We start from the raw sequence: 19,617 nt of genomic DNA on the forward strand, positions 1-19,617 counted from the left end.
GCTGCCTCCGCCCCCCTCCATGCCCGGCTCCTGGCGGTGCAGCCCGTCCTCCCAAAGGGCCATCTTCCTCCGAGGACCCACTGTCCGAGGGCACCATGAAACGTGCCCCCGACTCCCCCTCGGCACACCCCGATCCTGCGGCTGCGGGCCACGGCGCTGCGGGGTCAATGTCCGGACCCCCAGGAGCTCTCGCCCTCAGCCCTGCACCCCCTTCGCTCGGACTCCCCGTGGCTCGGAGAAGGCGCTGCCCGCCCTCCCCTCCCCTCTCCTCCCCGCGAGGCGAGGCTCACCCGTGTCGGCCGGCACCTTGGCGGAGTTCAGGCAGGTGATGAGTTCCCCCAGGTTCGCCTTCCGCCCATTCATCTTCCAGTTTCCCCCGACGAAGAACTTCCTGGAGGGCGCCATGTCGTCGCTGAAGCCGACACACTGAAGGTCAGCCTCACGGCGCAGCCGCGGCCACTGCCCGCTTATATAGAGCGCGGAGAAGCAGAACTCCGCCTCCTCGGCCATGGTGCGCCGCCTGCCCGGCCCAAGCCCTGCCCAAGCCCTGCCCCGCGCCCGCCCCGCCGCCGCCCGTGTGCGCGGTTCTGACGTCTCCCCCTTTCTTGTCGCAACGTTCTAGGGCTCAGGGCTCAGTCGCCGGGGCTCGGAACGAGGCGAGACCTACGAACCCCTGCGCTCGGGGGTGGGGGACCCTCACTTCAAGCCTACAGCTCGGGGCAGGGGGCAGGATGGTTCCCAGGGCAGGTCCAGCCACTCCCACTGCGGGGCCCCGAGGGCCATCTCCCAGCTCGGGGAGAGGGACTCCGCCCGTCCAGTCCCGCAGACCTGACCGCGAAGCGGGTACCTTTGACCCCCGCAGGGGACGCCCGGCCCAGCTGTTGGACCAGGGACAGGGTTCAGAGGGAGGGCCGGCCCATTGGCACAGAGACTGTGCAGCTGAGAGGCGGTCGGAACCCCGAGGGCCCCGGGAGCAACCCCCTCCTTGCTCCAGTTGGCCAGGCCTGAAGAGGCTGCAGGGCCTGGGCCAGGGCTCCTTGGCCACTAGGGACATGGGGGAGTACCCCCTGCCCCCTGGTGCAAGTGTGTGGGGCTGCTGGAAGGAAGGGCTTTTGCCCCCAGTTTTGCTCTGTCACCCCACTCCAGTTCCCCAGATCTGACAGCCTCTAGCACTCACCTCACCCTGTTTCCCAAGAGCTCCAAAAACCACGGAAAAGTAGAGAACTGCCTACAGAAGGGGCAAGGCTGGGAGTTTTTGGACACGGCCTTCCTGCTAGCCCCAGGGAAGAGAACTCCCACTGTATCAAACAGGACACAATTTCACCCACTGTACTTTTATTCACATCATGTATTTTGGCATTTTCCAGAGGACAGGGTAGACAGGGTAGAGGAAAGACTGAGGCAGGAGGGTGAGGGGGTCCCCATTTCCCTCATATCCCTTCTGACCCGACCACACAGGGAGCAAACACAAAGGGGAAGGGGGAGCAGGGACACCCCCTTCTGTGGAAGAGGCTGCACAAGGCGACACACACACACACACACACACACACACACACACACACACACACACACACACACATACACACAGATAAGCCCCTTCCACACCAGGAGCTGGCAGGACTAGAGAAGCAGAGGAATGAGGCCCAGGGGGAGGGGAAGCAACGTAGTCTCCTCACAGGCAGCCACCCTCCCATCCCCTTCCTGCTCTATCCCCAAAGTCTCTTGAGTGTCGCTCCACTCTGCCCAGCCATTCTCCTAGCGCCTCTAGCTTCTTCCCTGCTGCAGGGGACAAGAAAGGAAAAGGGTGCAGAGCCAGTGGCTGCAGTCCACTCCCAGCCCCTCTCCCTCATGCCAGGTGGCCTGCCCCTGCCCCTGCCCTCCGCGGTAAGGGTCAGGACAGGCTCTTAGCTGGCCACTCTCTGGTAGAAGTAGATGTAGCCCAGGTCCTTGGGCGGCTTCTCAGAGGCACACACTTTCTGGTCGTTGTAGATCACCCATCTGGGAAAGGTGGGGAGAGGTGGGAAAGGATGAACAAACCGGGCAGTCCACACGCTTCAGCTAGGTTTCTCTGACCCAGCCTCTGGAGTCAATCCTGGTGATTGTGGGGAAAGCCCCCCAGACCTACAGTCCAGCTGCTACCTGTCTGACAAAGACTATTTCCCCTACTCCGTGTCTGCAGATCCTCCAGACACTCCCCACCCCCACCCCCGCCCCCGCCCATTCCTGTAAGGCAGGGGTCGGCAGGCTTTTCCTCTAAAGGGCCAGAAGGTTTGGTAGGCCATTGGGTCTCTGATATAACTACTCATTTTCCTCTTGCAGAGTGAAAACAGCCACAGATAATACATAAATGAGTAAGTGTAGTTATGCTCATTAAAACTACTCACACAAAAGCAAGAGGCTGACCCAGCCCAAAGGGCTGTCGTTTGCCTGATGTTTGCTGTTGGGCATTCTCTCATCCCTGGTGGATTTGTGGCTCCCACCAGGCAGTCCTTCACCTTCTCCACACATACTCTAAGGGTTTCCAGGTGGCCCTGCTCACTTCTACCACCACTCCCCATTCCAAATGCACACTGTGGCCCCTCACCTGCCTTCCTTCTTGATGTGGCAGACGTAGTGACCACACATGGTGGAGGTGCCCATGTGACTAATGAAGGCAAAGAGCTGGTACTCTAAGGATGGAGAGAAGGGGAGGGCAGAGAAGACAATGAGAAAGGAATCCTTGAGTGACAGTCCAAAGATGTATCTAACAGCTCAAATTCAGGGTGTGTAGACATGTATTGGGTCAAAAGTCTATCTCCGCCTCCTAGAATCCCACTGTCAGGAGTCATGTCACGAGAAAAGAGCTCCTGCGCCCTCTGCCCCGAGGGAAGCAGAGCCGCCCTGGAATGAGGCTCTGGTAGAGCAGACTGGCCTGTCCTCTTTCCCGGGGACACTCACTTCCAGAACCATCCCGCACTTTAGGTCCCACCGGCACAGACTCAGAGATGGAGTCGGCAGCTGAGCGACCCTCCGAGATGTCCATGGCAGCTTCCGCGTCTAGGTCGTCAATGTGGCTGAAGATCCAGTCCACAGCCCGTTCTAAACTGTTGTTCTTGAAGAGGAGGAAAGCATTACATTTCCAACAAGTTCGGGCGCAAGAAAACCACCAGGGAAAGCCTCAGCTCCTCATCACAGCCACAAAAGGGTGGAGCCCAGCCCTGGCCATTCCGCAGTGGCTGTCCTCGGTCTTGCTTATGAAGGATGGAACCTCATTCCCACCCCCTTTGACCTCAGAGGCCCCAGTCCTGAGCTGGGGGCAGCCCCTACCGTGGCCCGCAGAGCTTTGAGGGCCTGGTCCCGGGAGAAGCCCATGGAGACAATGGTGGTCACGCAGTCCTCTGGTGGGGGGTCCGCAGCTGCACTTGTGGAGCCAGGCCCGCTGGAGCCAGGCAGGATGAGGGGGTTTGCAAAATCTGTGGATGCGAAGGGGTTGAAGTGTTTGGGGGAGGATGGTGGCCCTGCCAGGCCCTGCCACCCATCCCTACCTACCTGGATCATCCATGTGAGACATGACCCAGTTCATGGCAGCCTCGGCCCCGCTGTTGCCGGTGTAGTAGACAGCTTTGCGGCAGGCATCCATAGGGAAGCCCATCTCCACCAGCTGGATGATGACTGACTCATCCAACATGGGGGCTGTGGTGGGAGAAGTGTGGGCACGGTGACCGATTCCTTGGGCCACTATTTGCTCCACCTTCTCCTCCTCCCCACAGGCCAGCCCCCAGCCCTCTCCCAACCATTCCACTCCATGCATTTTTCTTCTACAGCCTGGCACCTTATCCCAGAACTGAAACGACAGACAACACAAAGTGGATCCAATATCCTAAAGACACAGACCAAAGCTAAAGATCTCACAGAATGGGCCCTTTCTCTGGAGTATGATATGCAGCCCCCACACCTAACCAATAGGTGACAAGGATAGGGAGGCAATGCTACTGCCATCCACACAGAGAACGTGGCTGGGAGTGCTTCAGTCGGTCCTCAGTCCACCCAAAGAGGGCAGAGGAAATTGGAAAGGGAGGACAGGAGAAACACAAAGGACAGGGTTGTGGGGAGGCAGGCAGAGAAGACCCCCATCAGCAAGGGAGAGAGACAGGCAGGAAAAAGAATCACTAACATGTCGGAGAGGAGAAGTGAGGGGAGCAGAAGGAGTCTTCGTCTTCGTTGCCATAGAAACCAAGGCTACCTTTGGGCTCATCCGGAGTGACCAGGGGTGGGGCAATGTCAGGCAGCTCCTCCTCTCCAGGCTGCAGCCCTGTACCCCTCAACTGGGAGATGTCTAGCTCGTCTGGCATCTCGATGGACACATCTGTCATGGGAATGGCAGGAAAGGGTCACTCAGGAGCTCCCTGAGGCCCTCCCTGAAAAAGCACTTTGGGAATCTCAAGCCCAGGCACCGTATCTTAGCACTGCCCTGTAATCGGAAGCTGTTCAGAGAATACCAATCTTAGGGATCCCGGTGTAATAAAAATAATTGTGGCCTGGGAGTCAGGAGACCTGGATTCCAGCCCTAGATCTACCACAAATGAGCTATGGGCAAGGAAGGGGGGCCTCCAACTTGTGGGACAGGATGATTTTATACTTCTGTGAGTCTCAACTTATCTAGGAATTGAAGTTAAATCAGAGTTCTCAAAGTCAGCAGGGGCCTGTAAGGCCCATGAGAACTAATTATTTCCAGATTATTAAAATGAAAACATCTTAACAATTGAAAAAATAAAACTTGTAAAACTATGAAGATCATGTTTGGTTGTAAATTATAACTCTAAAATCAAAGCAGTCTTGGTGCTGGCCAGGTAGCTCAGTTGGTTAGAGAGTCGTCCCCATATGCCAAGGTTGTGGGTTCGATTCCTGATCAAGGCATATATAAGAAGCAACCAATGAATGCATAAATAAGTGGAACAACAAACCAATGTTTCTCTCAAATCAATACGTTAAAAAAAAAATCAAAGAAGTCTTCTAATATGTTTAGTCAGTGCTTTTCAAACTAGACACATTCTGAAACGTCTAAGGTAATGCTTTCTTCTTTCAGAGGAAAGTTAGAGAAACGTTAGTTTACATATATTAAGGCCTCTTCTTTTCTAGCATTTTCTGCTTAACCTCCCCGACGTGTCCCAGCCATCATACCCAGTTTCTTGGGTACCCAGTCTAAGCCAAAGGTGAACTTCTTGATCTGGATGACCAGGTAGTCAGGGAATGAGGCAAATCGTGTGGTCCTAGGGAAGAGAGAATGTCCTGTAACCCAGACAATCCCAAGCCTCTCCTATCCTGAAAGCCCCAGCCTGGGGTTCAGCCTCTCATGGGTAGAAGACCTAACAGCCCAGAAGATACCCCATATTCTCATCTCGCCCTGGGCAGGCACCAGAGCATCTGCAAACAAGGAGTGGAGGAAGCCAGGGCAAGGGCTGGCTTGTTGACAGGAGCAGCAAAGGGGTAGACGGCTGACTTCTCTGGAGACCAGCACTCTTACAGATCTCACGCTCATGCCAACACAGTTAGGCAAAAAGTGAAAGCATTTGCTGGAAACCCACACTCTGTTCACCAGTGATACTCAGAGTCTGTCCTGCCAGGATCGAGGGAGGGAGTGGAGAGAAGCAGCACTAAAGTGACCCTGTGCCATGAGAGAAGAGGGAGTGGTTTGGCCAGGACAAGGGACTATGTAGTAATAGGGTCGTCTGAGTCTGCTCCTGCTAGGGCCTCTTGGTTCCCACCAGGGCTAGATTACCAGCCTCAACTGATGCAATTCTGAGATTCCACCCAAAAGAGGAACGACAGGAGACAAAGGCAGATGGTATCTCAGGGACCACCCTGACACAGGCCCGAAACCCTCAGCCCAGACCACCAGGACTTACTTGACAGCTACTGATTTGGCCTGCAGAGCCGTGCTCCAGAAGTCGTCCACCTGCTCAGGGGCCCCGTAGGCCTCCAGGCAGGAGCTGAAGGGCACCTGGGCCCGAACCAGCTCTGGCAGTGGCAGCTTCTCCTCCTCGGCTTGCCGCTTCTTCTCCTCATACTCCAGAAGCTCCTCTGGTGACAGAATTGGTGGGTGGCTCCTTCAGAGGGTGATGCTCTTTCCCTCCGAGCCTGGCCCTGCTGGCTCTGTGTCCCGCCTGACAAGCATCTGTATATGATCTTGCTTCTTTTTAACACAGCTCTGCTGATAGGCTGTGGGCGAGGTTAATCCTACTTCCCCCTATGGCCTCGCTTAGGACCACGGGCTGGGGAGCACGGCATACCATGGGCTCTGCTCCTATTAGATGCCCAACGCTCTTCACAGCCCTCAGATTGCACCCACACCCAGGCCTGGCCGAGAGCCCCCTACCTTTGTTAAGGGCCGCGTCCATGGGCACAGGCAGCTGCATGATGTAGTCCACTCTCTGCGTGTACTTCACCTTTTCTGTGGCCAGGCACTTGATTTTTTCCTCCACCAAGAAGCGGAACACTTCATTAGGATTTTCAGAACTCCGGCAATTCCTCTATGGGAAAGAGGCAGGTGGGGAGGTCTGGGTAGCCAGGGACTGAAATGGGGGCCTAAAAGGGTCCTTGGGGGTTAGGGAGGCAGCAGAGGGAAAGGGAAGGGAGACTACCCGAGAGCGCAGGGATGCAGGAACAGAGCGGAGGCCTTCCCTAGTTACCCACCCCCTCCCGGATTCGGGCCGGGTCACAGCACTGCGGGACTGTGTTGGGATGTGCTTGTAGTCCTCCCGATAAGCAGGAAGTATCCCAATTGCATTTTCTTTGGGTGTATCCTTCATGAGGCAGCAAGCCCATCCAGTGTAAGGACCATGCTTGGCTCTACTATTCTCCTTGGGTGTCATTGCCACCACAGGGCAGGCACAGTGCATGCAGACTGCCAGGTTCAGGGGTGGGGCTGGCAGGCAGGAAGGGGCAGGAAGGGGAGGGAGTGATTGCAGGTGGATGGGAGGACTTGGAAGAGGGTCCTCCCTTGTCATCTGCTCAGCCCTTACCTCCACCATGTTGATAAGGTGAAGGAAGAACTCTTGGGCATCCTGCTGTCGGTTGGTGGAGAACTCGGGGTGACCCTTGCCAACGAGGGCCTTGAACATCCGAGGGGCAATGCCATCTTGAACTTCCTAGGCAGAGCCAGGGCAGCGAATTAGCTGGGGCTCAAGAGGCCAACAAGTGAGACATCTCCCACCTCAGTTTCCCCATCATTCCAGAGCCTGAAAGGGATGGAGTCCTTACTCACCTTGTGTTCGGACACCTGCTCCCCATTGCCGGACTCCGGTGGTAGCTTGGAATACTCTCCAGAGAGAAGGCCATGGCCCAGCTTGGCCCTACGTTAACATCCAAGAGAACCACTTGGCTTTAGTCAACCAATGATGATCTGACATCTGCTATACCTCTTCCTCCCCAACTCAATCCTGGCTGAAAGCCCTCCTTAGACAACTCTGTAAAACGTGGAAAACCTCAGGTTCCCATCTCAAGGCAGTAAGCATGCCGAGAAGGCAATCATCTGACAGCGTTTAACTGGCCAGGGCTAAACTGCTGCCCCCTCCAGGCGGCAGACAGGCTGCGAGGCGGCCACAGCCTCTGTGCGTAGGACCTGGCTACGTACACCTGGGTGCTGAAGTCCTGGGTTGGGTCCGTCGGGGCGTTCTGGAAGATCTTCTCCAGCTTATCCACGTACCTGAGAGTCAAGGGAAGGAGAGTTGGAGGGGCTTTGGTCTGGGCTCAGCCGAAAAGCCGAGGGAGAAATGATCTACCCGCTCAGTGATCAGGCTCCCTCCACAGTGAGGAGTCATGTGGTTAAACCTCGAGGTCCGTTTCTTTCCACCGGCCTGCCCTTCTTCCTTTCTCAACTACGTCAGTATGCAGTGCACTGAGGCCGTCCTCCCCAGCCTCCTCGAGAAAGAATCTGCCTTCCTTCTGCCTTCGTGTCCCACGTCCTCCCCTTTCCCCAGGGTTACATGTCCCTGTTAGATGCTTATCTGATGTCATGGGCCTAAAATAAAGACCATCTGCTCACCCTTGAGTCGGTCAGGAGGCCTCAGAGAGCCCTGGGATTTGGTGTTCTGCTCTCAGTGGGGGCTTGTGTGTGACTGGGTGACGACGGTGCAGTCCTACAACTCACTCCCTTCAGAGCACACCAGCCACAGTGTGAGAGGAACTAACACTAGAACAGAGGTCTGAGGGCAGCTGAAAGAGCTGTGTGCCCAGAGGCTGGTGACCCAGAGAGGAGCTGGGGTGTAAGGGGTGCAGAGCCTGGGGGCCGGGGGGAAGGCACCACTCACTTCCTCTGGAAGTCGGGGATGCTGAAGAGCACCTGGACCACTGAGTTGAGGTAGCAGCTGTTACCCAAGTTTCGGATGCCGGTGTAGCCAGGCCCGAACAGGGGCTTCAGTGACACGCCCGACTCCTGGATCAGCTCCCATTCGCCAATCCGCTGGTTCATATCTATCTCCAACTCGGTCATCGTCTTGTCCGTCTGCAGGGAAGGGGCACTTCAGACGAGGGGTGGGCTCAGCCCTGGATTTTCATTGATCTGTCACAGATCTAGGACGAAACCCAGCTGGACTCAGCCCTGGATTTTCACATTGATCTGTCACAGATCTAGGACGAAACCCAGCTGGAGCCTGGATGTGCTGAACTATGGAAGTATGCTGGATATCGTCCAGTCTAAGTCTAGGTGGCCACAGCAACTGTCCCAGCGGACAGTCAGCAGGCTTGAATGAGGGAATGAATGAACGCACTTCCCTCTGCCTGAAGCGTGTTTCCCATTCCAATGTTACCCCTCCTCACCCCTCAGGTCTCCACTCAAGCAACAGCTTCCTCAGAGAAACTTCCCTGATGCCCTAGGCTAGGCCAGGTCCCTGCTGTAAACCATGGCCGCCCCCTCCAATCTCTTTCATAGTACCCCCCGCACAGTTTGCAATTATTCAGTTATTTGTGTGAGCATATGATTAACGTCTGCTTTTCCATATATACTGTAAGTCGATGAAAGAAGGACCACACCTGCCTTATTAGTGACTAGCACATAGTAGGTACTCAGGAGTATTCAATGAATGAACAAATGATTCTAGAAAGTTCTTCAAAGCCCACATATCATGGGGACTGGAATAACTGTGGCAAATGCAACTCTCTCCAGTATTCTGCCTCAGGCCAGGAAGAAGGGCCCAACGAGCAGGAGTAAGAAGAATCTGAAGCTGAACAGGCCTTACCTTTTGCATTCTCAGCATGTTGATGCCAAAGTGGGACAGGTGCTCAGCCAGGTTGGGGTCCAGGACCATGTCGTCCTCATCATACGAGTACACATCTAGGATAGGAGCAGAGGCAGTGTCACAGGGGGTGGCTCAGGACTGGCCTGACCACCAATGTCACGCCCTGCCCTGAGGGGCCTTGGTGGGAGGGGTAGAAGGATGAGCCTGTAGGATAACCCTCTGGGCTCCCTTGAACCTTCTGGGGATGGCTGTCAGGAAAGATGGGGTGAAACAGGGTGAGGGTTGGAATTAATTGTGACCCCGAGGGATAAGGGTCTAGTGTCAGATGGGTTGGGAGGGTTGCTTACTTATCGGATAATAATAACAACTTCTAGAAAGAGGACTGAGGTTTGAAGGGTAACGGGAGATTTAGCCTTATCTGCAATATTTTCATTGTTTGTCAAGAGAACGTGCTCATGTATTATTTGTTCCATATAAAACAAGTAACAGTTAAAAGACATTGTGGCATGGAGGCGGCTGAGGAGGGAGGAGTACCAGCTCCGTCAGGTGTGATGGTGCCCAGCTTGACAGCTAACGGGTAGCCGGTCTCCCTGTAGTGCTCCGCCGCATGGTTGTTGCCCCCACTGCCATCGAAGTAGCGTCGGCCACAGAGGATGGAGCCATCAGTCAGGTTGAGCCATAGGTTTTCTCTCATGTCACACTTGGAGCACTTCCAGCCACTAACCCAGGAGAAAAAAATGGGCTGAAATATGGATCAGGGGTATTGCAGAGTGGAGGAGAAAGGGGACTCTCTGGGCCCTGCCAATCCATGAGCTCTCTGTCCTCCTCTGCTCTGGACATCCCCCTGTTTAGTTCTTCTCCCCCACGTCTCCCTAACTGTCCTGCTCCTGGCCCTCTCTCCCACCAGATCCCCCAGGAGGGTGGCCTCTTTGCCCCTGCTCTGGGGGTTGTGCCTTGAGGTCAAGGGGCCAGGTCTCACCAGGGAGGGATTCGAGCAGGGTTGTCCAGCTGCTTGAGGTTGAAGGCATGCTTAGACACCTGCCGTACTTCCCCATCCCAGGCCTGCACCTCCTGCTTGCGGGAGGCTGAGTCAGCCGACAGTAGAGCTTCCACTGCACTGGTCACCTGGGGAAAGCAGAGGGTCAGAGACAGTGCCCAGCCCCAGCCCCATGTGCCCCTCTGGCACTTGGTCTTCAGCTTTCTCAGTGCTTGCCCTAAAATTTTTGGGAGGGCGGGAAAATGTTCATACCCGATCTCTGACAAACTCAGGCAGTCCCCCCAACCCATCCCGGGCAATCTCCAAGTAATCCGGCAAAATGACAATCTTCACATCCTCATCGTACTCAAACTTGTCCTCACTGATGTCAAACCCGCCTTCGACACCTGGTGAGACAGGGAAGAAGAATAGTAGGACAACGACCACAGGTAAATGTTCCTTCTCTGAGACAGCACCTGACTTCGCCCCTTCCAGAGTTCAAGGCCCACTGATGAGGCTCATTCCTTTGGGGCTTTCCTAGTACTTCTGAGAGCAGGGAAGACCAGCTCCGGGAGAGGAACGGGACCGCGGGGGTGCTCACCAATAGCGAGCCGGGTGGGCTTCTTCCGTGGGGGGTCTCCAGTGCCCGTAGTGGTGTCCTCCTCTTTCTGCAACGAGGCAGGAAGGCAGGATCAGCAACGAGGACCAGGTCAGGGACAAAGGGGGAGAATGGACGGGATGCAGTGAGTTAATCTCAGAAGAGAATGGAGCTAAAACACGTGTGCTGGGTTTTCACGATACCAACAGACACAGGTGAGAGGGGAATTGAGGCCTACAGAAGTCAGAACGGAAGAGATTCAAAATGGGGGCCCAGTGGGACATGCCAGGATGTCCCCAGGCCCAGTCCCTACCACTACCAGGCGCCGGGTCCGCCGGAGGTGCAGGTAGACGCGCTGGCCCGTCTTGTTGAAATGTCTCTCCACATACTGTTTCCCGAAACCCAGGAATGTGTTCATGCAAATGTAGAGGCCACCCTCAGACTCCTGCAGGACAAGAAGCAGGGGAGGAAACACCGGGGGATTAAGCCTGGCCAGGTGGGGAGACGAAGGCCTGGGCTCGAAACTTCTGGTTTCCAAAGAAAGGTTCTGTTCTCTAACAAGGCGTGGCTCTTGGTAAGTCATTTACCTACTTGGTACTTAGTACATGGCTAAGGTTCTCCCCATCCTTTGGTAACAACCAACAAGGACAGCAGGAGCCGAACACCTTTCAGTCACCATTCCTCTTCCTCCTTGCTCCTTCTTTGGAGCCCTCCAATCAACTGCAGAGAACTCCCTCCACCTCTTCTCTGGAGCCAAGAGACCCAGAAAATAACAGGGGACCAAATACCATAGACTTCCAATACCAGGAACCACGTTCAGAGGGGAACAGGGTCCTGCCTTGGAGAGGAAAGACCTGTATGTCAGACACTGAACCTAAACCAAGGACAACATGACAAACGCCACCTGATCTCCAGGATTAAGAAAACCTACCAATATGCATAACCCATGGACACAGACAACAGGGTGGTGAAGGCCTGGGGCGGGGGGCGGGGACGGGCTGGAGGGGGTCAATAGGGGAAAAAGGGGGACATATGTAATACTTTCAACAATAAAGACTAAAAAGAAAAAAGAAAGAAAAAAAACCTACCAGACTGGACAAGCAGAGATTCTTCTAGTATATCTAACCCCAGAGCTTGCCAGCAAGACCAGACCTTTCCTCTACCATACTCGGCTAGGTAGCTGAACCCGGTCCTCAGTGAGTCTTCTCCCTCTTCTCCTGCTGAAGCCTGACTCCAGGGGAACAATGCCTTGTGTGCAGCTCACAGCTGAACGTGGACCCAGCCTGGCAGGGATCATGTCATTCTCCAGCCACCCTGTCACCTCCCCTCTGACCAATAACTAAATCCCCAATGAAGTCCCATCAACCTCCAACCTCAAAGCCAGCCCCTTTCTAGAACAATCTAGCAACACTTGCTGAGATAGGTGGAACACATATAACCCAGGCAGAAAACAAGGAGAGACAGGTGTCCACTCTAAACCACGGCTGACGGGAGAGGATGGGCTTCCCCTACACTGAGCAAGCCTCCCAGTGCCTCTGTGACTAAAGTGATGGAGAAGGTGGAGGAGGAAATTGGGACAACAGCAGAGTCTTCCCTAAGACCCCCCAGATCCAAGGTTTTGAGCAACAGCAGGCATCTTCTTCCTGGGATAAAAGCCCCAGCGGCCTTGGAAAATTCTCTGCTGCCATAGTGAAAATAGGGCATCATCAAAGGCAGTTCTTGATCCCACAGATTGTGTTCCACGCCCTAGAACGGTGTGGATTATAAGAGTCATAAACAAATAGAGCCTTTCCCATCAGGCAGGTCACGTAAGCTCTCTTTCTACCATGAACCCGATTTGAAGATAATCAAATGTGCTGGAAGTTTGTGAGCAAAGCAACTCAGCCACACTGGAGCTCGCTTGACTTGGGGTGAGAGAAGTAAAGTGTAACAAGGTGACCAAAATCCCTTTTGGATTATTCAAAGCAGTTACTAGGAGAAAGACAGGAGCTTAAAGAGGAATCCACTGACTTCTACCATCAGTTGGTAATTAAGGAAAACCTTTTCCTCCTGGGAAAGATGGTGCTTCGCCCAGCCATGCCTCTGGTAACGGGGGGACAGGAGGAAACCGCAGGGAGTAAGCTCCTCTGTGGGAAATGGAAAATGCTGGTTTCACCGAGGACTGGGAGCCCTGGAGCTCGGCTCTGAGCAGTCCCCTTTCAGCTTTAGCTTTACCAAAGCCAGACTTCAGAGACGCAGCTCATTGTGTGAGGTCAGGCTCAAAGCCTAGCAAACCAAGCAAACCACAAATCAGTGGTGACCCTGCACTTGGCTTTAGACCACGCTCCTATACTCAGCATTGCATTAATGATCCTTTCCACTCTGACTTGCAGTTTTCCTGGCCATGAGCTGGTCTGGCTGAACACCCAGGGCAGGGCCCAGCAGCGGCTGGAGGGGAGGGCTGATGAGGGGGGCGGATCCCAGCCAGGCTGCTGCCCTCTCAGTTCCAGGCTCTGCCCTGGCCAGAGCCTTGCCTCTGCTTTCGGGTGACACAAGAAGGGAGAAGAGCAGGAAGGGAGGTGCCGGGTGGAGCCCGCATAACGTGAAGCATGGTGTGGGTGGTGGCTTTGTCTAACTAGTCAAGAGTGCCAGTGGGATGGGCAAGAGGCCTTAGTGTCCTGTAAGAAGGAAACCATCTCTCTGAAAATACTTTGAAAAGGACCCCCTCTGCTTTCTGTGATGCGCGGGGAAAAAGAGGGGGCCGCGGGAATGGTTCACCTTAAAGGAGAAACGACTAGAGCTTTCCTCCCCTCCCTACCACCAATGACCCACCTCCCCGCCCCCTGTCCATATTAATCATGGGTGGAGGCTCTGTAGCTCGGCCTTTCTCAGAAACGGCCTTCCTCGCGGCCACTTCCAGACTACTAGCTGCCTAGGAACCGCAGTATCCACCCTCCAACCTCAACGGTGGGCCAGAACAGTGTGGGGTCGCCCCATCCTTCCTACACGAGACTACAAACCCCGGAGAACCATGCGCGATAGGCAAGGCCAACTCCCAGGCTTTCGCAGGTATCCACTTGGGAGATGTAGTCCGATGATCGAGTTGCGCCCCTAGCTTAGAACGGCAGAGGGGAGAGAGCGACTACAATCCCCACAGTGCTCCACGAGACCGGGAGCGGATGAGGTGGGCGCGGTGGCTTCCGGGGGCGGTAGTCACACGGCAGCTCCAGCTAATTAAAAGCAACGGCAGGGAGTAGCATAGGAGACTACACGTCCCATGGTGCATCGCAAGGAGGCGGTAGCCCAAGCCTTGCAGGCCCCGGCAGAATGACCAGGGCTATGGAAGGAAGTCGTGCTCGCTGCGGACGTGGGGAAGGGGCTTACCGGTGTGTCGAAGGAGAAGGCGCACTCGTCTTTGTGGACCCGGTCTCCAGCCTTAGGGACCCGGATCGTCGGTAATACTGACAGCAGCGCCTCCTCACTCAGCTCCGCCATGACACCGGCAGTAGCTCCTTCACACAGAGCAGCTCCCACCTTTCCTAGTCCCCCTCCCCGTACTCTGGCGGTCCAATGAGCACTACTCGTTAGGTGCATGCGCTCCAGGGAAGACGCGCGAGAATGGCAGTTGGACGGAGCCTGCCTTCCAGTGCTCCGCCCTCTGCCCTACTCTTGACTGAAGCCAATGAAAAGCGCCTCCAATGCAATCGATGGTCCAGAGAACCAATCCCACTCTTCCAGGGCCGAGCAGCGAGGGGGGCCCCAGAGTTGTCGCTGCTCGCACTCCGGGACCCCCCACAGTCCCTTCGCGTGCCTCCTGCTGAAGAGCAGAAACTGGCGGTTGTGTAAACCAACCTGAGACTCTCCTGGAGACTTGGTATTTGGGAAAGGGCCCACCTAATGAGGCGGAGTGTGAGAGGGCTAGAGGCCAGTGATTGATGACGCCGTCAACCTCTACGGATCACTATTTCTCTCGCCTCAAAAAAACCTTCCTATCTCTGTCTCCGCCTGAATCTGTACATAATAGCATAATAATTCTTTTTTTCTATTTTTTTAAATAAAATAATTTGGTTTTTGAAGCTGAAGGTCTCAAAAGCGAAGACTGGCACTCCTTAAAGTTTCACGATGGACAACTTGCAGCCTAATAGGCACAAAATTCCCCTTTTATCCAGGAGGCGTCACACCTGGGTGAACCAAGCCGCTGCCCATCGAACCCGTGGTTCCCATGATAGACGTCCTCTCAGCCCAATGGCTTCCCTCCCTGTAGGCGGATCTCCCATAGCGGGCCTATCGGAGCCTGTGTCCGCTCAGCCAATAGGGTCACGGCAGGGGGCGTGGCGGGAGGTTTGAAACTCAGCTTTGGGAGTTGAGGCTGCAGCTGCCGTGCACCGAAGTGGAGTTGGGGCCCGGTAAGTGATTTAAATAAATGAGTGAGTTAGAGGGCCCCGCAGGCCCGGAATGAGACGCCTTGTCAGCTGCACCGTCCCCACAGAGGCCTCTGGCCCAGCGGCCAGGAGGTTCCTTAGCTGGGATCTGGGAAGGTCGGGTGGTGTGGAGTCCGAGGTCGAACATGGTCGCGGTGAGGGCTGAGACCGGAGTCACTTCTCACAGGCATACCCTCCTCGCCCCGGGCCGGGCCCTGCCCCACCCTCCTCCTCCGGATTGAGATGGGCTCAGCCAAGAGCGTTCCAGTCACTCCGGCGCGGCCTCCGCCGCACAACAAGCTTCTGGCTCGAGTGGCGGACCCGCGTTCACCTAGTGCGGGCATCCTGCGCACTCCCATCCAGGTACTCTGGGCCGCGGGAGGGGCAGGAAGAGAAACTGTACGAATTCTTGGGCCTCTGCCTAATCTGATTTTAAGAGAGCCCCCACTCCCCACCTCTACATTCCCCGGAATGTCGGAAGGCCTTGGCAATTCCTGCCTGAAACATTGGCCTGTGGCTGGAGAGCTGGGAGGGAAGAAGAGTCAGGGCCCATACTTTAATGGCCTTTGGTCTTGACAGGTGGAGAGCTCTCCACAGCCAAACCTAGCAGCGGGGGAGCAGCTGGAGGATGCTAATCAGGCCCAGGACTCGGATCCCCGCTCTCCCACCCTTGGCATTGCACGGACACCTATGAAGACCAGCAGCGGAGGTAAGTGTTGGGCCCAGGGAATTCTGATGAGGTTGTCAGCTAGCATCCTTGGGTGGGGGGTGGGGGTCAGTGAAGCCATCCTCTCAGGGCTCCTTCTTAAAGGAGCCTCTATCCTCCTGCTGTGAACCCATCTCACTCTTTCCTCAACACTTTGCTCCCTCTCACCTTGATTTCCCTCTTTTCAATTCCTCACCCACCAGGGCATGAATCCTAAGGCTTCTGTATTTTTTTCCTCTTTGCTGAACAATTTGTATCAGGGAGTCACTATCTCACTTCACGTCTCTCCTCTAGAGCTCACAACCCCGCTGGTGAAAGAGCTAAGTGAAGAATTTGAGACGGAAGCCCCCAAATCAAATCTGCCCCCAGAGCCTGTTCTGCCCCTAGAGGTACCTTCATCTTCCGACTTGGACTTGCCTCTGGGCACCCAGTGTTCCCTGGAGGACCAGATGCCTCATGGGAGCCAGACTGAGCTCCCCTCCAAGCAGGTGTTTTCCGAGGAAGAAACAGGACAGCCCTCAGAAACCCTTAGGACCAGCCAGGGCTCAGACAAGCCCATGAGAGACCCTGAGACGCCTAGACCTTCAGGTACAGAATCTAAGGGCAAGCTATAAGGGAGAGAAATTGGAATGATGTCTTGGGATAATGTCTACAGATAGTTTAGGAGGAATAAACGGTAAGCCCCTAATTTTGGCTCCTTTCTTTAACTCTTTACCCACCTAGGTTCTAAGCGAAATAGACGGAAACCAAGGGGCAAGGCACTAGGGAGATCTCCCCTCACCATCCTGCAGGATGACAACTCCCCTGGGACTCGGACACTACGACAGGTAAAGGGGGAGGGGGAGGCTGTTCCTAGGAAGTCCAGCATGGAGGTGGGAGGCCCTTTCCCCGTCTTCCCTCTCCTGAACAACCTGCCTCCCTCCCCCAACTTGCATCCTGCCTTTTGTAGGGTAAGCGGCCTTCTCCCCTGAGTGAAAATGTTAGGGAACTAAAGGAAGGGGCCATTCTGGGAACTGGACGACTTCTGAGAACCGGAGGCCAAGCGTGGGAGCAAGGTCAGGACCACGACAAGGAAAACCAGCAGTTTGCCTTGGTGGAGAACTAGGCCCTGGGTGGCCCCCCTGGGTTCACCAGGGTCTAGTGATATTCCGAGTCCTCCCGCCCCTTCTTTCTCTGGGAGACTGGAAAGACTCATTTTCTTCGACTCCCCCTAAACTACCAGCTCAGGAACTGATAGCGTTCTTGGGCTTTCTTTGTGTATTATGTGTTTCTTGTATATTAAAGGAGTGATTTTAAGTGATGTTGTTAACTGTTATACTTAAACCTTCACTGGGTCGTCTTCATGTAGAAAGGCAGCCTGGGGAGCTGTGTTCCCTGGCCTCAGTGCCCCTGCACTGGTACCTCCAAATCTCCTCAACGCACCTCCCTTAAATTCTGGTGTTCACCAGAACTCTGTCCTTGGCTCTTTCCTCTCGCTCTTCATTTCTAGGGATTAGCTACTACTTACCTGTATTCCGGTTACTTCCAAGTCTCTCTGTCTAACCCTGACCATATCCATCTGCCCCACAGGCACTCCAAAGTCAGTTTGTCTAAAATTGAATTTGTGATCTTTCCCCAAAAAGCTATTTGTCTTCCCCTCTTCTTTTTTTTTTTTAATTAACATATTTTTATTGCCCTGGCTGGTTTGGCTCAGTGGGTAGAGCGTCGGCCTGCAGACTGAAGGGTCCCGGGTTCGATTCCGGCCAGGGGCACATGCCCAGGTTGTAGGCTCGGTCCCCAGTGTGAGGCATGCTGGGGGCAGCCAATCAATGATTCTCTTTCATCATTGATGTTTCTATCTCTCTCTCCCTCTCCCTTCCTCTCTGAAATCAATGAAAATATATTTTTTAAAAAACACAAACATTTTTATTGATTTCAGAGAGGTAGGAAGAGAGAGAGAGAGAGATAAAAACATCAGTGATGAGAGATTCATTGATTGGCTGCCTCCTGCATGCCCCCTACTGGGGATCGAATGCAATCCAGGCATATGCCCTGACAGGGAATTGGACCATGACCTGGTTCATAGCTCTATGTTCAACTACTGAGCCGCATGGCCCGGCTTTTTAAAACATTAAAAAAATTTTTTTTTAATTGATTTTAGAGAGGAATGGGGAGAGAAAGAGCAAAAAACATCAATCAGTTGCCTCTTGCACATGCCTGACAGCATGTTCCCCATCAGGACCAGGGATCAAACCAGCAACCTGGGTGTGTGCAGGGGAATTGGGCAGGGGAAAGGACAGCTGAGTGTCTTCATGGCCTTTTACCTCCCCTCCTCCAGCCTCCTCATACCCGCCACCTTTTGGTGTACGGGACTGTGCTCCAACCAACTGAGCCACACCAGCCAGGGCTTGGCCATCATTTTGAATCCTTCCTTCTTAATATCATATCCAAGCACTTGGTCACTAAATCCTGGTGATTCTGTATCTTGAATCATTTTCCCATCCCTTTTCTTGTGCCCTCTGTCCTATTGCTCTTACAATTTCTTGCCACCTGGCTCCTACTGTTCCCTTTATTCCCTCCTGTCTCTCCTTCCATTTCATCAACCTGCACTGCTGCTTGGTTCATCTTTCTGAGAAGCATAGCTGATCACATTATTACTCTGCGCAAAGCTCTTCAATGGTTTTCCATTGGCCTTAGGATAAAGTCTAGACTAGCCTTACATTCAAGGCCTTTTATAACCTGACTAGAGGCCTGGTGCAGGAAATTTGTGTGTCCCTCAGCCTGGCCTGTGCCCTCGGGGGATGTCCAACTGCCTGCACCCTCAGGGGGGGATGTAAACTGGTAGTCGGACATCCCTCTCGCAATCGGGGACGCTGCATGCACCAGTGACCATACTTTTTATACAAGTGAAAGGCATCTTGCCTTTGTATGGGCAGCTACATTTCTTTGCCTTGATTATAAAAAGTAGTACATAACATGATCCTTCTGAGGCAGTAGTACCATTTTCCCCATCTTATGGGTGGAAAAACCGAAACAGAGAAGTTAAGTAATTGCCTTTGTCACACAGTTATAAGTGTCAGAATCAGGACTGACCACACAATGTGCAAGCCAGAGTCCATGCATGTCATTGCTGCATCATCCTGTTTTTTCAGTGTTAGAGTAGCCTTGCCAGGTTTTAATTTTTAAATCTAAGAGACTGTTCCCAATATATAGGGTAGGATCCCTAGGCCTGGCTGGTGATCAGGGCCGATCTGTGGGGTGAATGGCGGGCAGGGCGAACTGGCACCCACCTTGGCTGGTGGCCTGGCGCTGTCCACTGGCCCCCGATCACCTCCCTCTGTGGGGCGGGGAGGGCAGACGCTCAACGCAGGAGCTGCCCCCAAGGCCCCTGGTGGTCAGTGTGCATCATAGCGACCTGTCATTCCGCTGTTTGGGCGATTTGCATATTAGGATTTTATTATATAGGATTCCTTCTCAACACAATCCTCCTATACAAACACTCATGTACGCACCACAGGCAGGCTATGGTGAACTGCTGTGCACGCACTCCCAAGCCACCTGGTGAATACCTTCTCTCCTAATCCATCTCCGGCCTTCCCCACGAACCTTGGGCTTCTGCCTCTACCCTACTTTCTGCCCACAAGCTGTCTGGTACCCAGTCTTTATCACTTGTACCTGTAACACTTCATTACTTAAGTGGGAACTGAATCTTTTTGGAACAGAAGTAGGGTGAAAACCAAACA

At 54.2% G+C, this 19,617-nt stretch overlaps 3 protein-coding genes across 7 annotated transcripts in view; 1 reads left to right on the forward strand and 2 right to left on the reverse strand.

Annotated features, from left to right (window-relative positions):
* TPI1 (triosephosphate isomerase 1) overlaps nucleotides 1–555 on the reverse strand; it is a 3,235-nt gene extending 2,680 nt beyond the window's left edge. The window contains exon 1 of the mRNA XM_005873672.2: nucleotides 291–555. Within this exon, the coding sequence (XP_005873734.1) occupies nucleotides 291–510 (220 nt within the window). The 5' untranslated portion in view covers nucleotides 511–555. The remainder of the gene's footprint in view (nucleotides 1–290) is intronic.
* Nucleotides 556–1,318: 763 nt separating this feature from the next.
* On the reverse strand, nucleotides 1,319–14,443 carry USP5 (ubiquitin specific peptidase 5 (isopeptidase T)). 4 transcript variants are annotated; one of them, XM_005873677.2, is made up of 20 exons: nucleotides 14,153–14,443; nucleotides 11,109–11,234; nucleotides 10,793–10,859; nucleotides 10,465–10,598; nucleotides 10,195–10,340; nucleotides 9,750–9,934; nucleotides 9,216–9,310; nucleotides 8,289–8,482; nucleotides 7,613–7,684; nucleotides 7,244–7,331; nucleotides 7,002–7,127; nucleotides 6,356–6,509; nucleotides 5,886–6,060; nucleotides 5,161–5,249; nucleotides 4,223–4,345; nucleotides 3,529–3,672; nucleotides 3,307–3,452; nucleotides 2,938–3,091; nucleotides 2,585–2,669; nucleotides 1,319–1,998 (listed from the first exon to the last, which is right to left on the reverse strand). In XM_005873677.2, the coding sequence occupies exons 1-20, from the start codon at nucleotides 14,360–14,362 to the stop codon at nucleotides 1,905–1,907; spliced, it is 2,607 nt and encodes an 868-aa protein (XP_005873739.1). In that variant the 5' UTR covers nucleotides 14,363–14,443; the 3' UTR covers nucleotides 1,319–1,904. The 4 variants fall into 4 exon arrangements, with proteins under 4 accessions (XP_005873739.1, XP_005873737.1, XP_005873738.1 ...); XM_005873675.2 differs by having other exon boundaries at nucleotides 4,154–4,345; XM_005873676.2 differs by having other exon boundaries at nucleotides 11,103–11,234.
* A 55-nt stretch (nucleotides 14,444–14,498) lies between these two features.
* Nucleotides 14,499–17,191, forward strand: CDCA3 (cell division cycle associated 3). Of its 2 annotated transcripts, XM_014545663.1 has the most exons (7): nucleotides 14,499–14,642; nucleotides 14,938–15,174; nucleotides 15,377–15,552; nucleotides 15,769–15,898; nucleotides 16,190–16,483; nucleotides 16,619–16,722; nucleotides 16,845–17,191. In XM_014545663.1, the coding sequence occupies exons 3-7, from the start codon at nucleotides 15,433–15,435 to the stop codon at nucleotides 16,998–17,000; spliced, it is 804 nt and encodes a 267-aa protein (XP_014401149.1). In that variant the 5' UTR covers nucleotides 14,499–14,642; nucleotides 14,938–15,174; nucleotides 15,377–15,432; the 3' UTR covers nucleotides 17,001–17,191. The 2 variants fall into 2 exon arrangements, with proteins under 2 accessions (XP_014401149.1, XP_005873735.1); XM_005873673.2 differs by having other exon boundaries at nucleotides 14,499–15,174.
* Nucleotides 17,192–19,617: the final 2,426 nt, after the last annotated feature.

Source organism: Myotis brandtii, unplaced genomic scaffold (assembly GCF_000412655.1).
Source record: "Myotis brandtii unplaced genomic scaffold, ASM41265v1 scaffold417, whole genome shotgun sequence".
In the NCBI taxonomy this organism is placed as follows: Eukaryota; Metazoa; Chordata; class Mammalia; order Chiroptera; family Vespertilionidae; genus Myotis; species Myotis brandtii.

Coding starts and splice junctions, on each gene's coding strand:
- USP5 (XM_014545658.1), bottom strand. CDS start 14,362: ATGCACCTAACGAGTAGTGCTCATTGGACCGCCAGAGTACGGGGAGGG. Junction 10,599..10,792: donor GCCCACCCGGCTCGCTATTG/GTGAGCACCCCC, acceptor CTGTCTCACCAG/GTGTCGAAGGCGGGTTTGAC. Junction 3,092..3,306: donor TCAAAGCTCTGCGGGCCACG/GTAGGGGCTGCC, acceptor CTCCTCTTCAAG/AACAACAGTTTAGAACGGGC.
- CDCA3 (XM_005873673.2), top strand. CDS start 15,433: ATGGGCTCAGCCAAGAGCGTTCCAGTCACTCCGGCGCGGCCTCCGCCG. Junction 15,553..15,768: donor TCCTGCGCACTCCCATCCAG/GTACTCTGGGCC, acceptor TGGTCTTGACAG/GTGGAGAGCTCTCCACAGCC. Junction 15,899..16,189: donor TATGAAGACCAGCAGCGGAG/GTAAGTGTTGGG, acceptor TCTCTCCTCTAG/AGCTCACAACCCCGCTGGTG.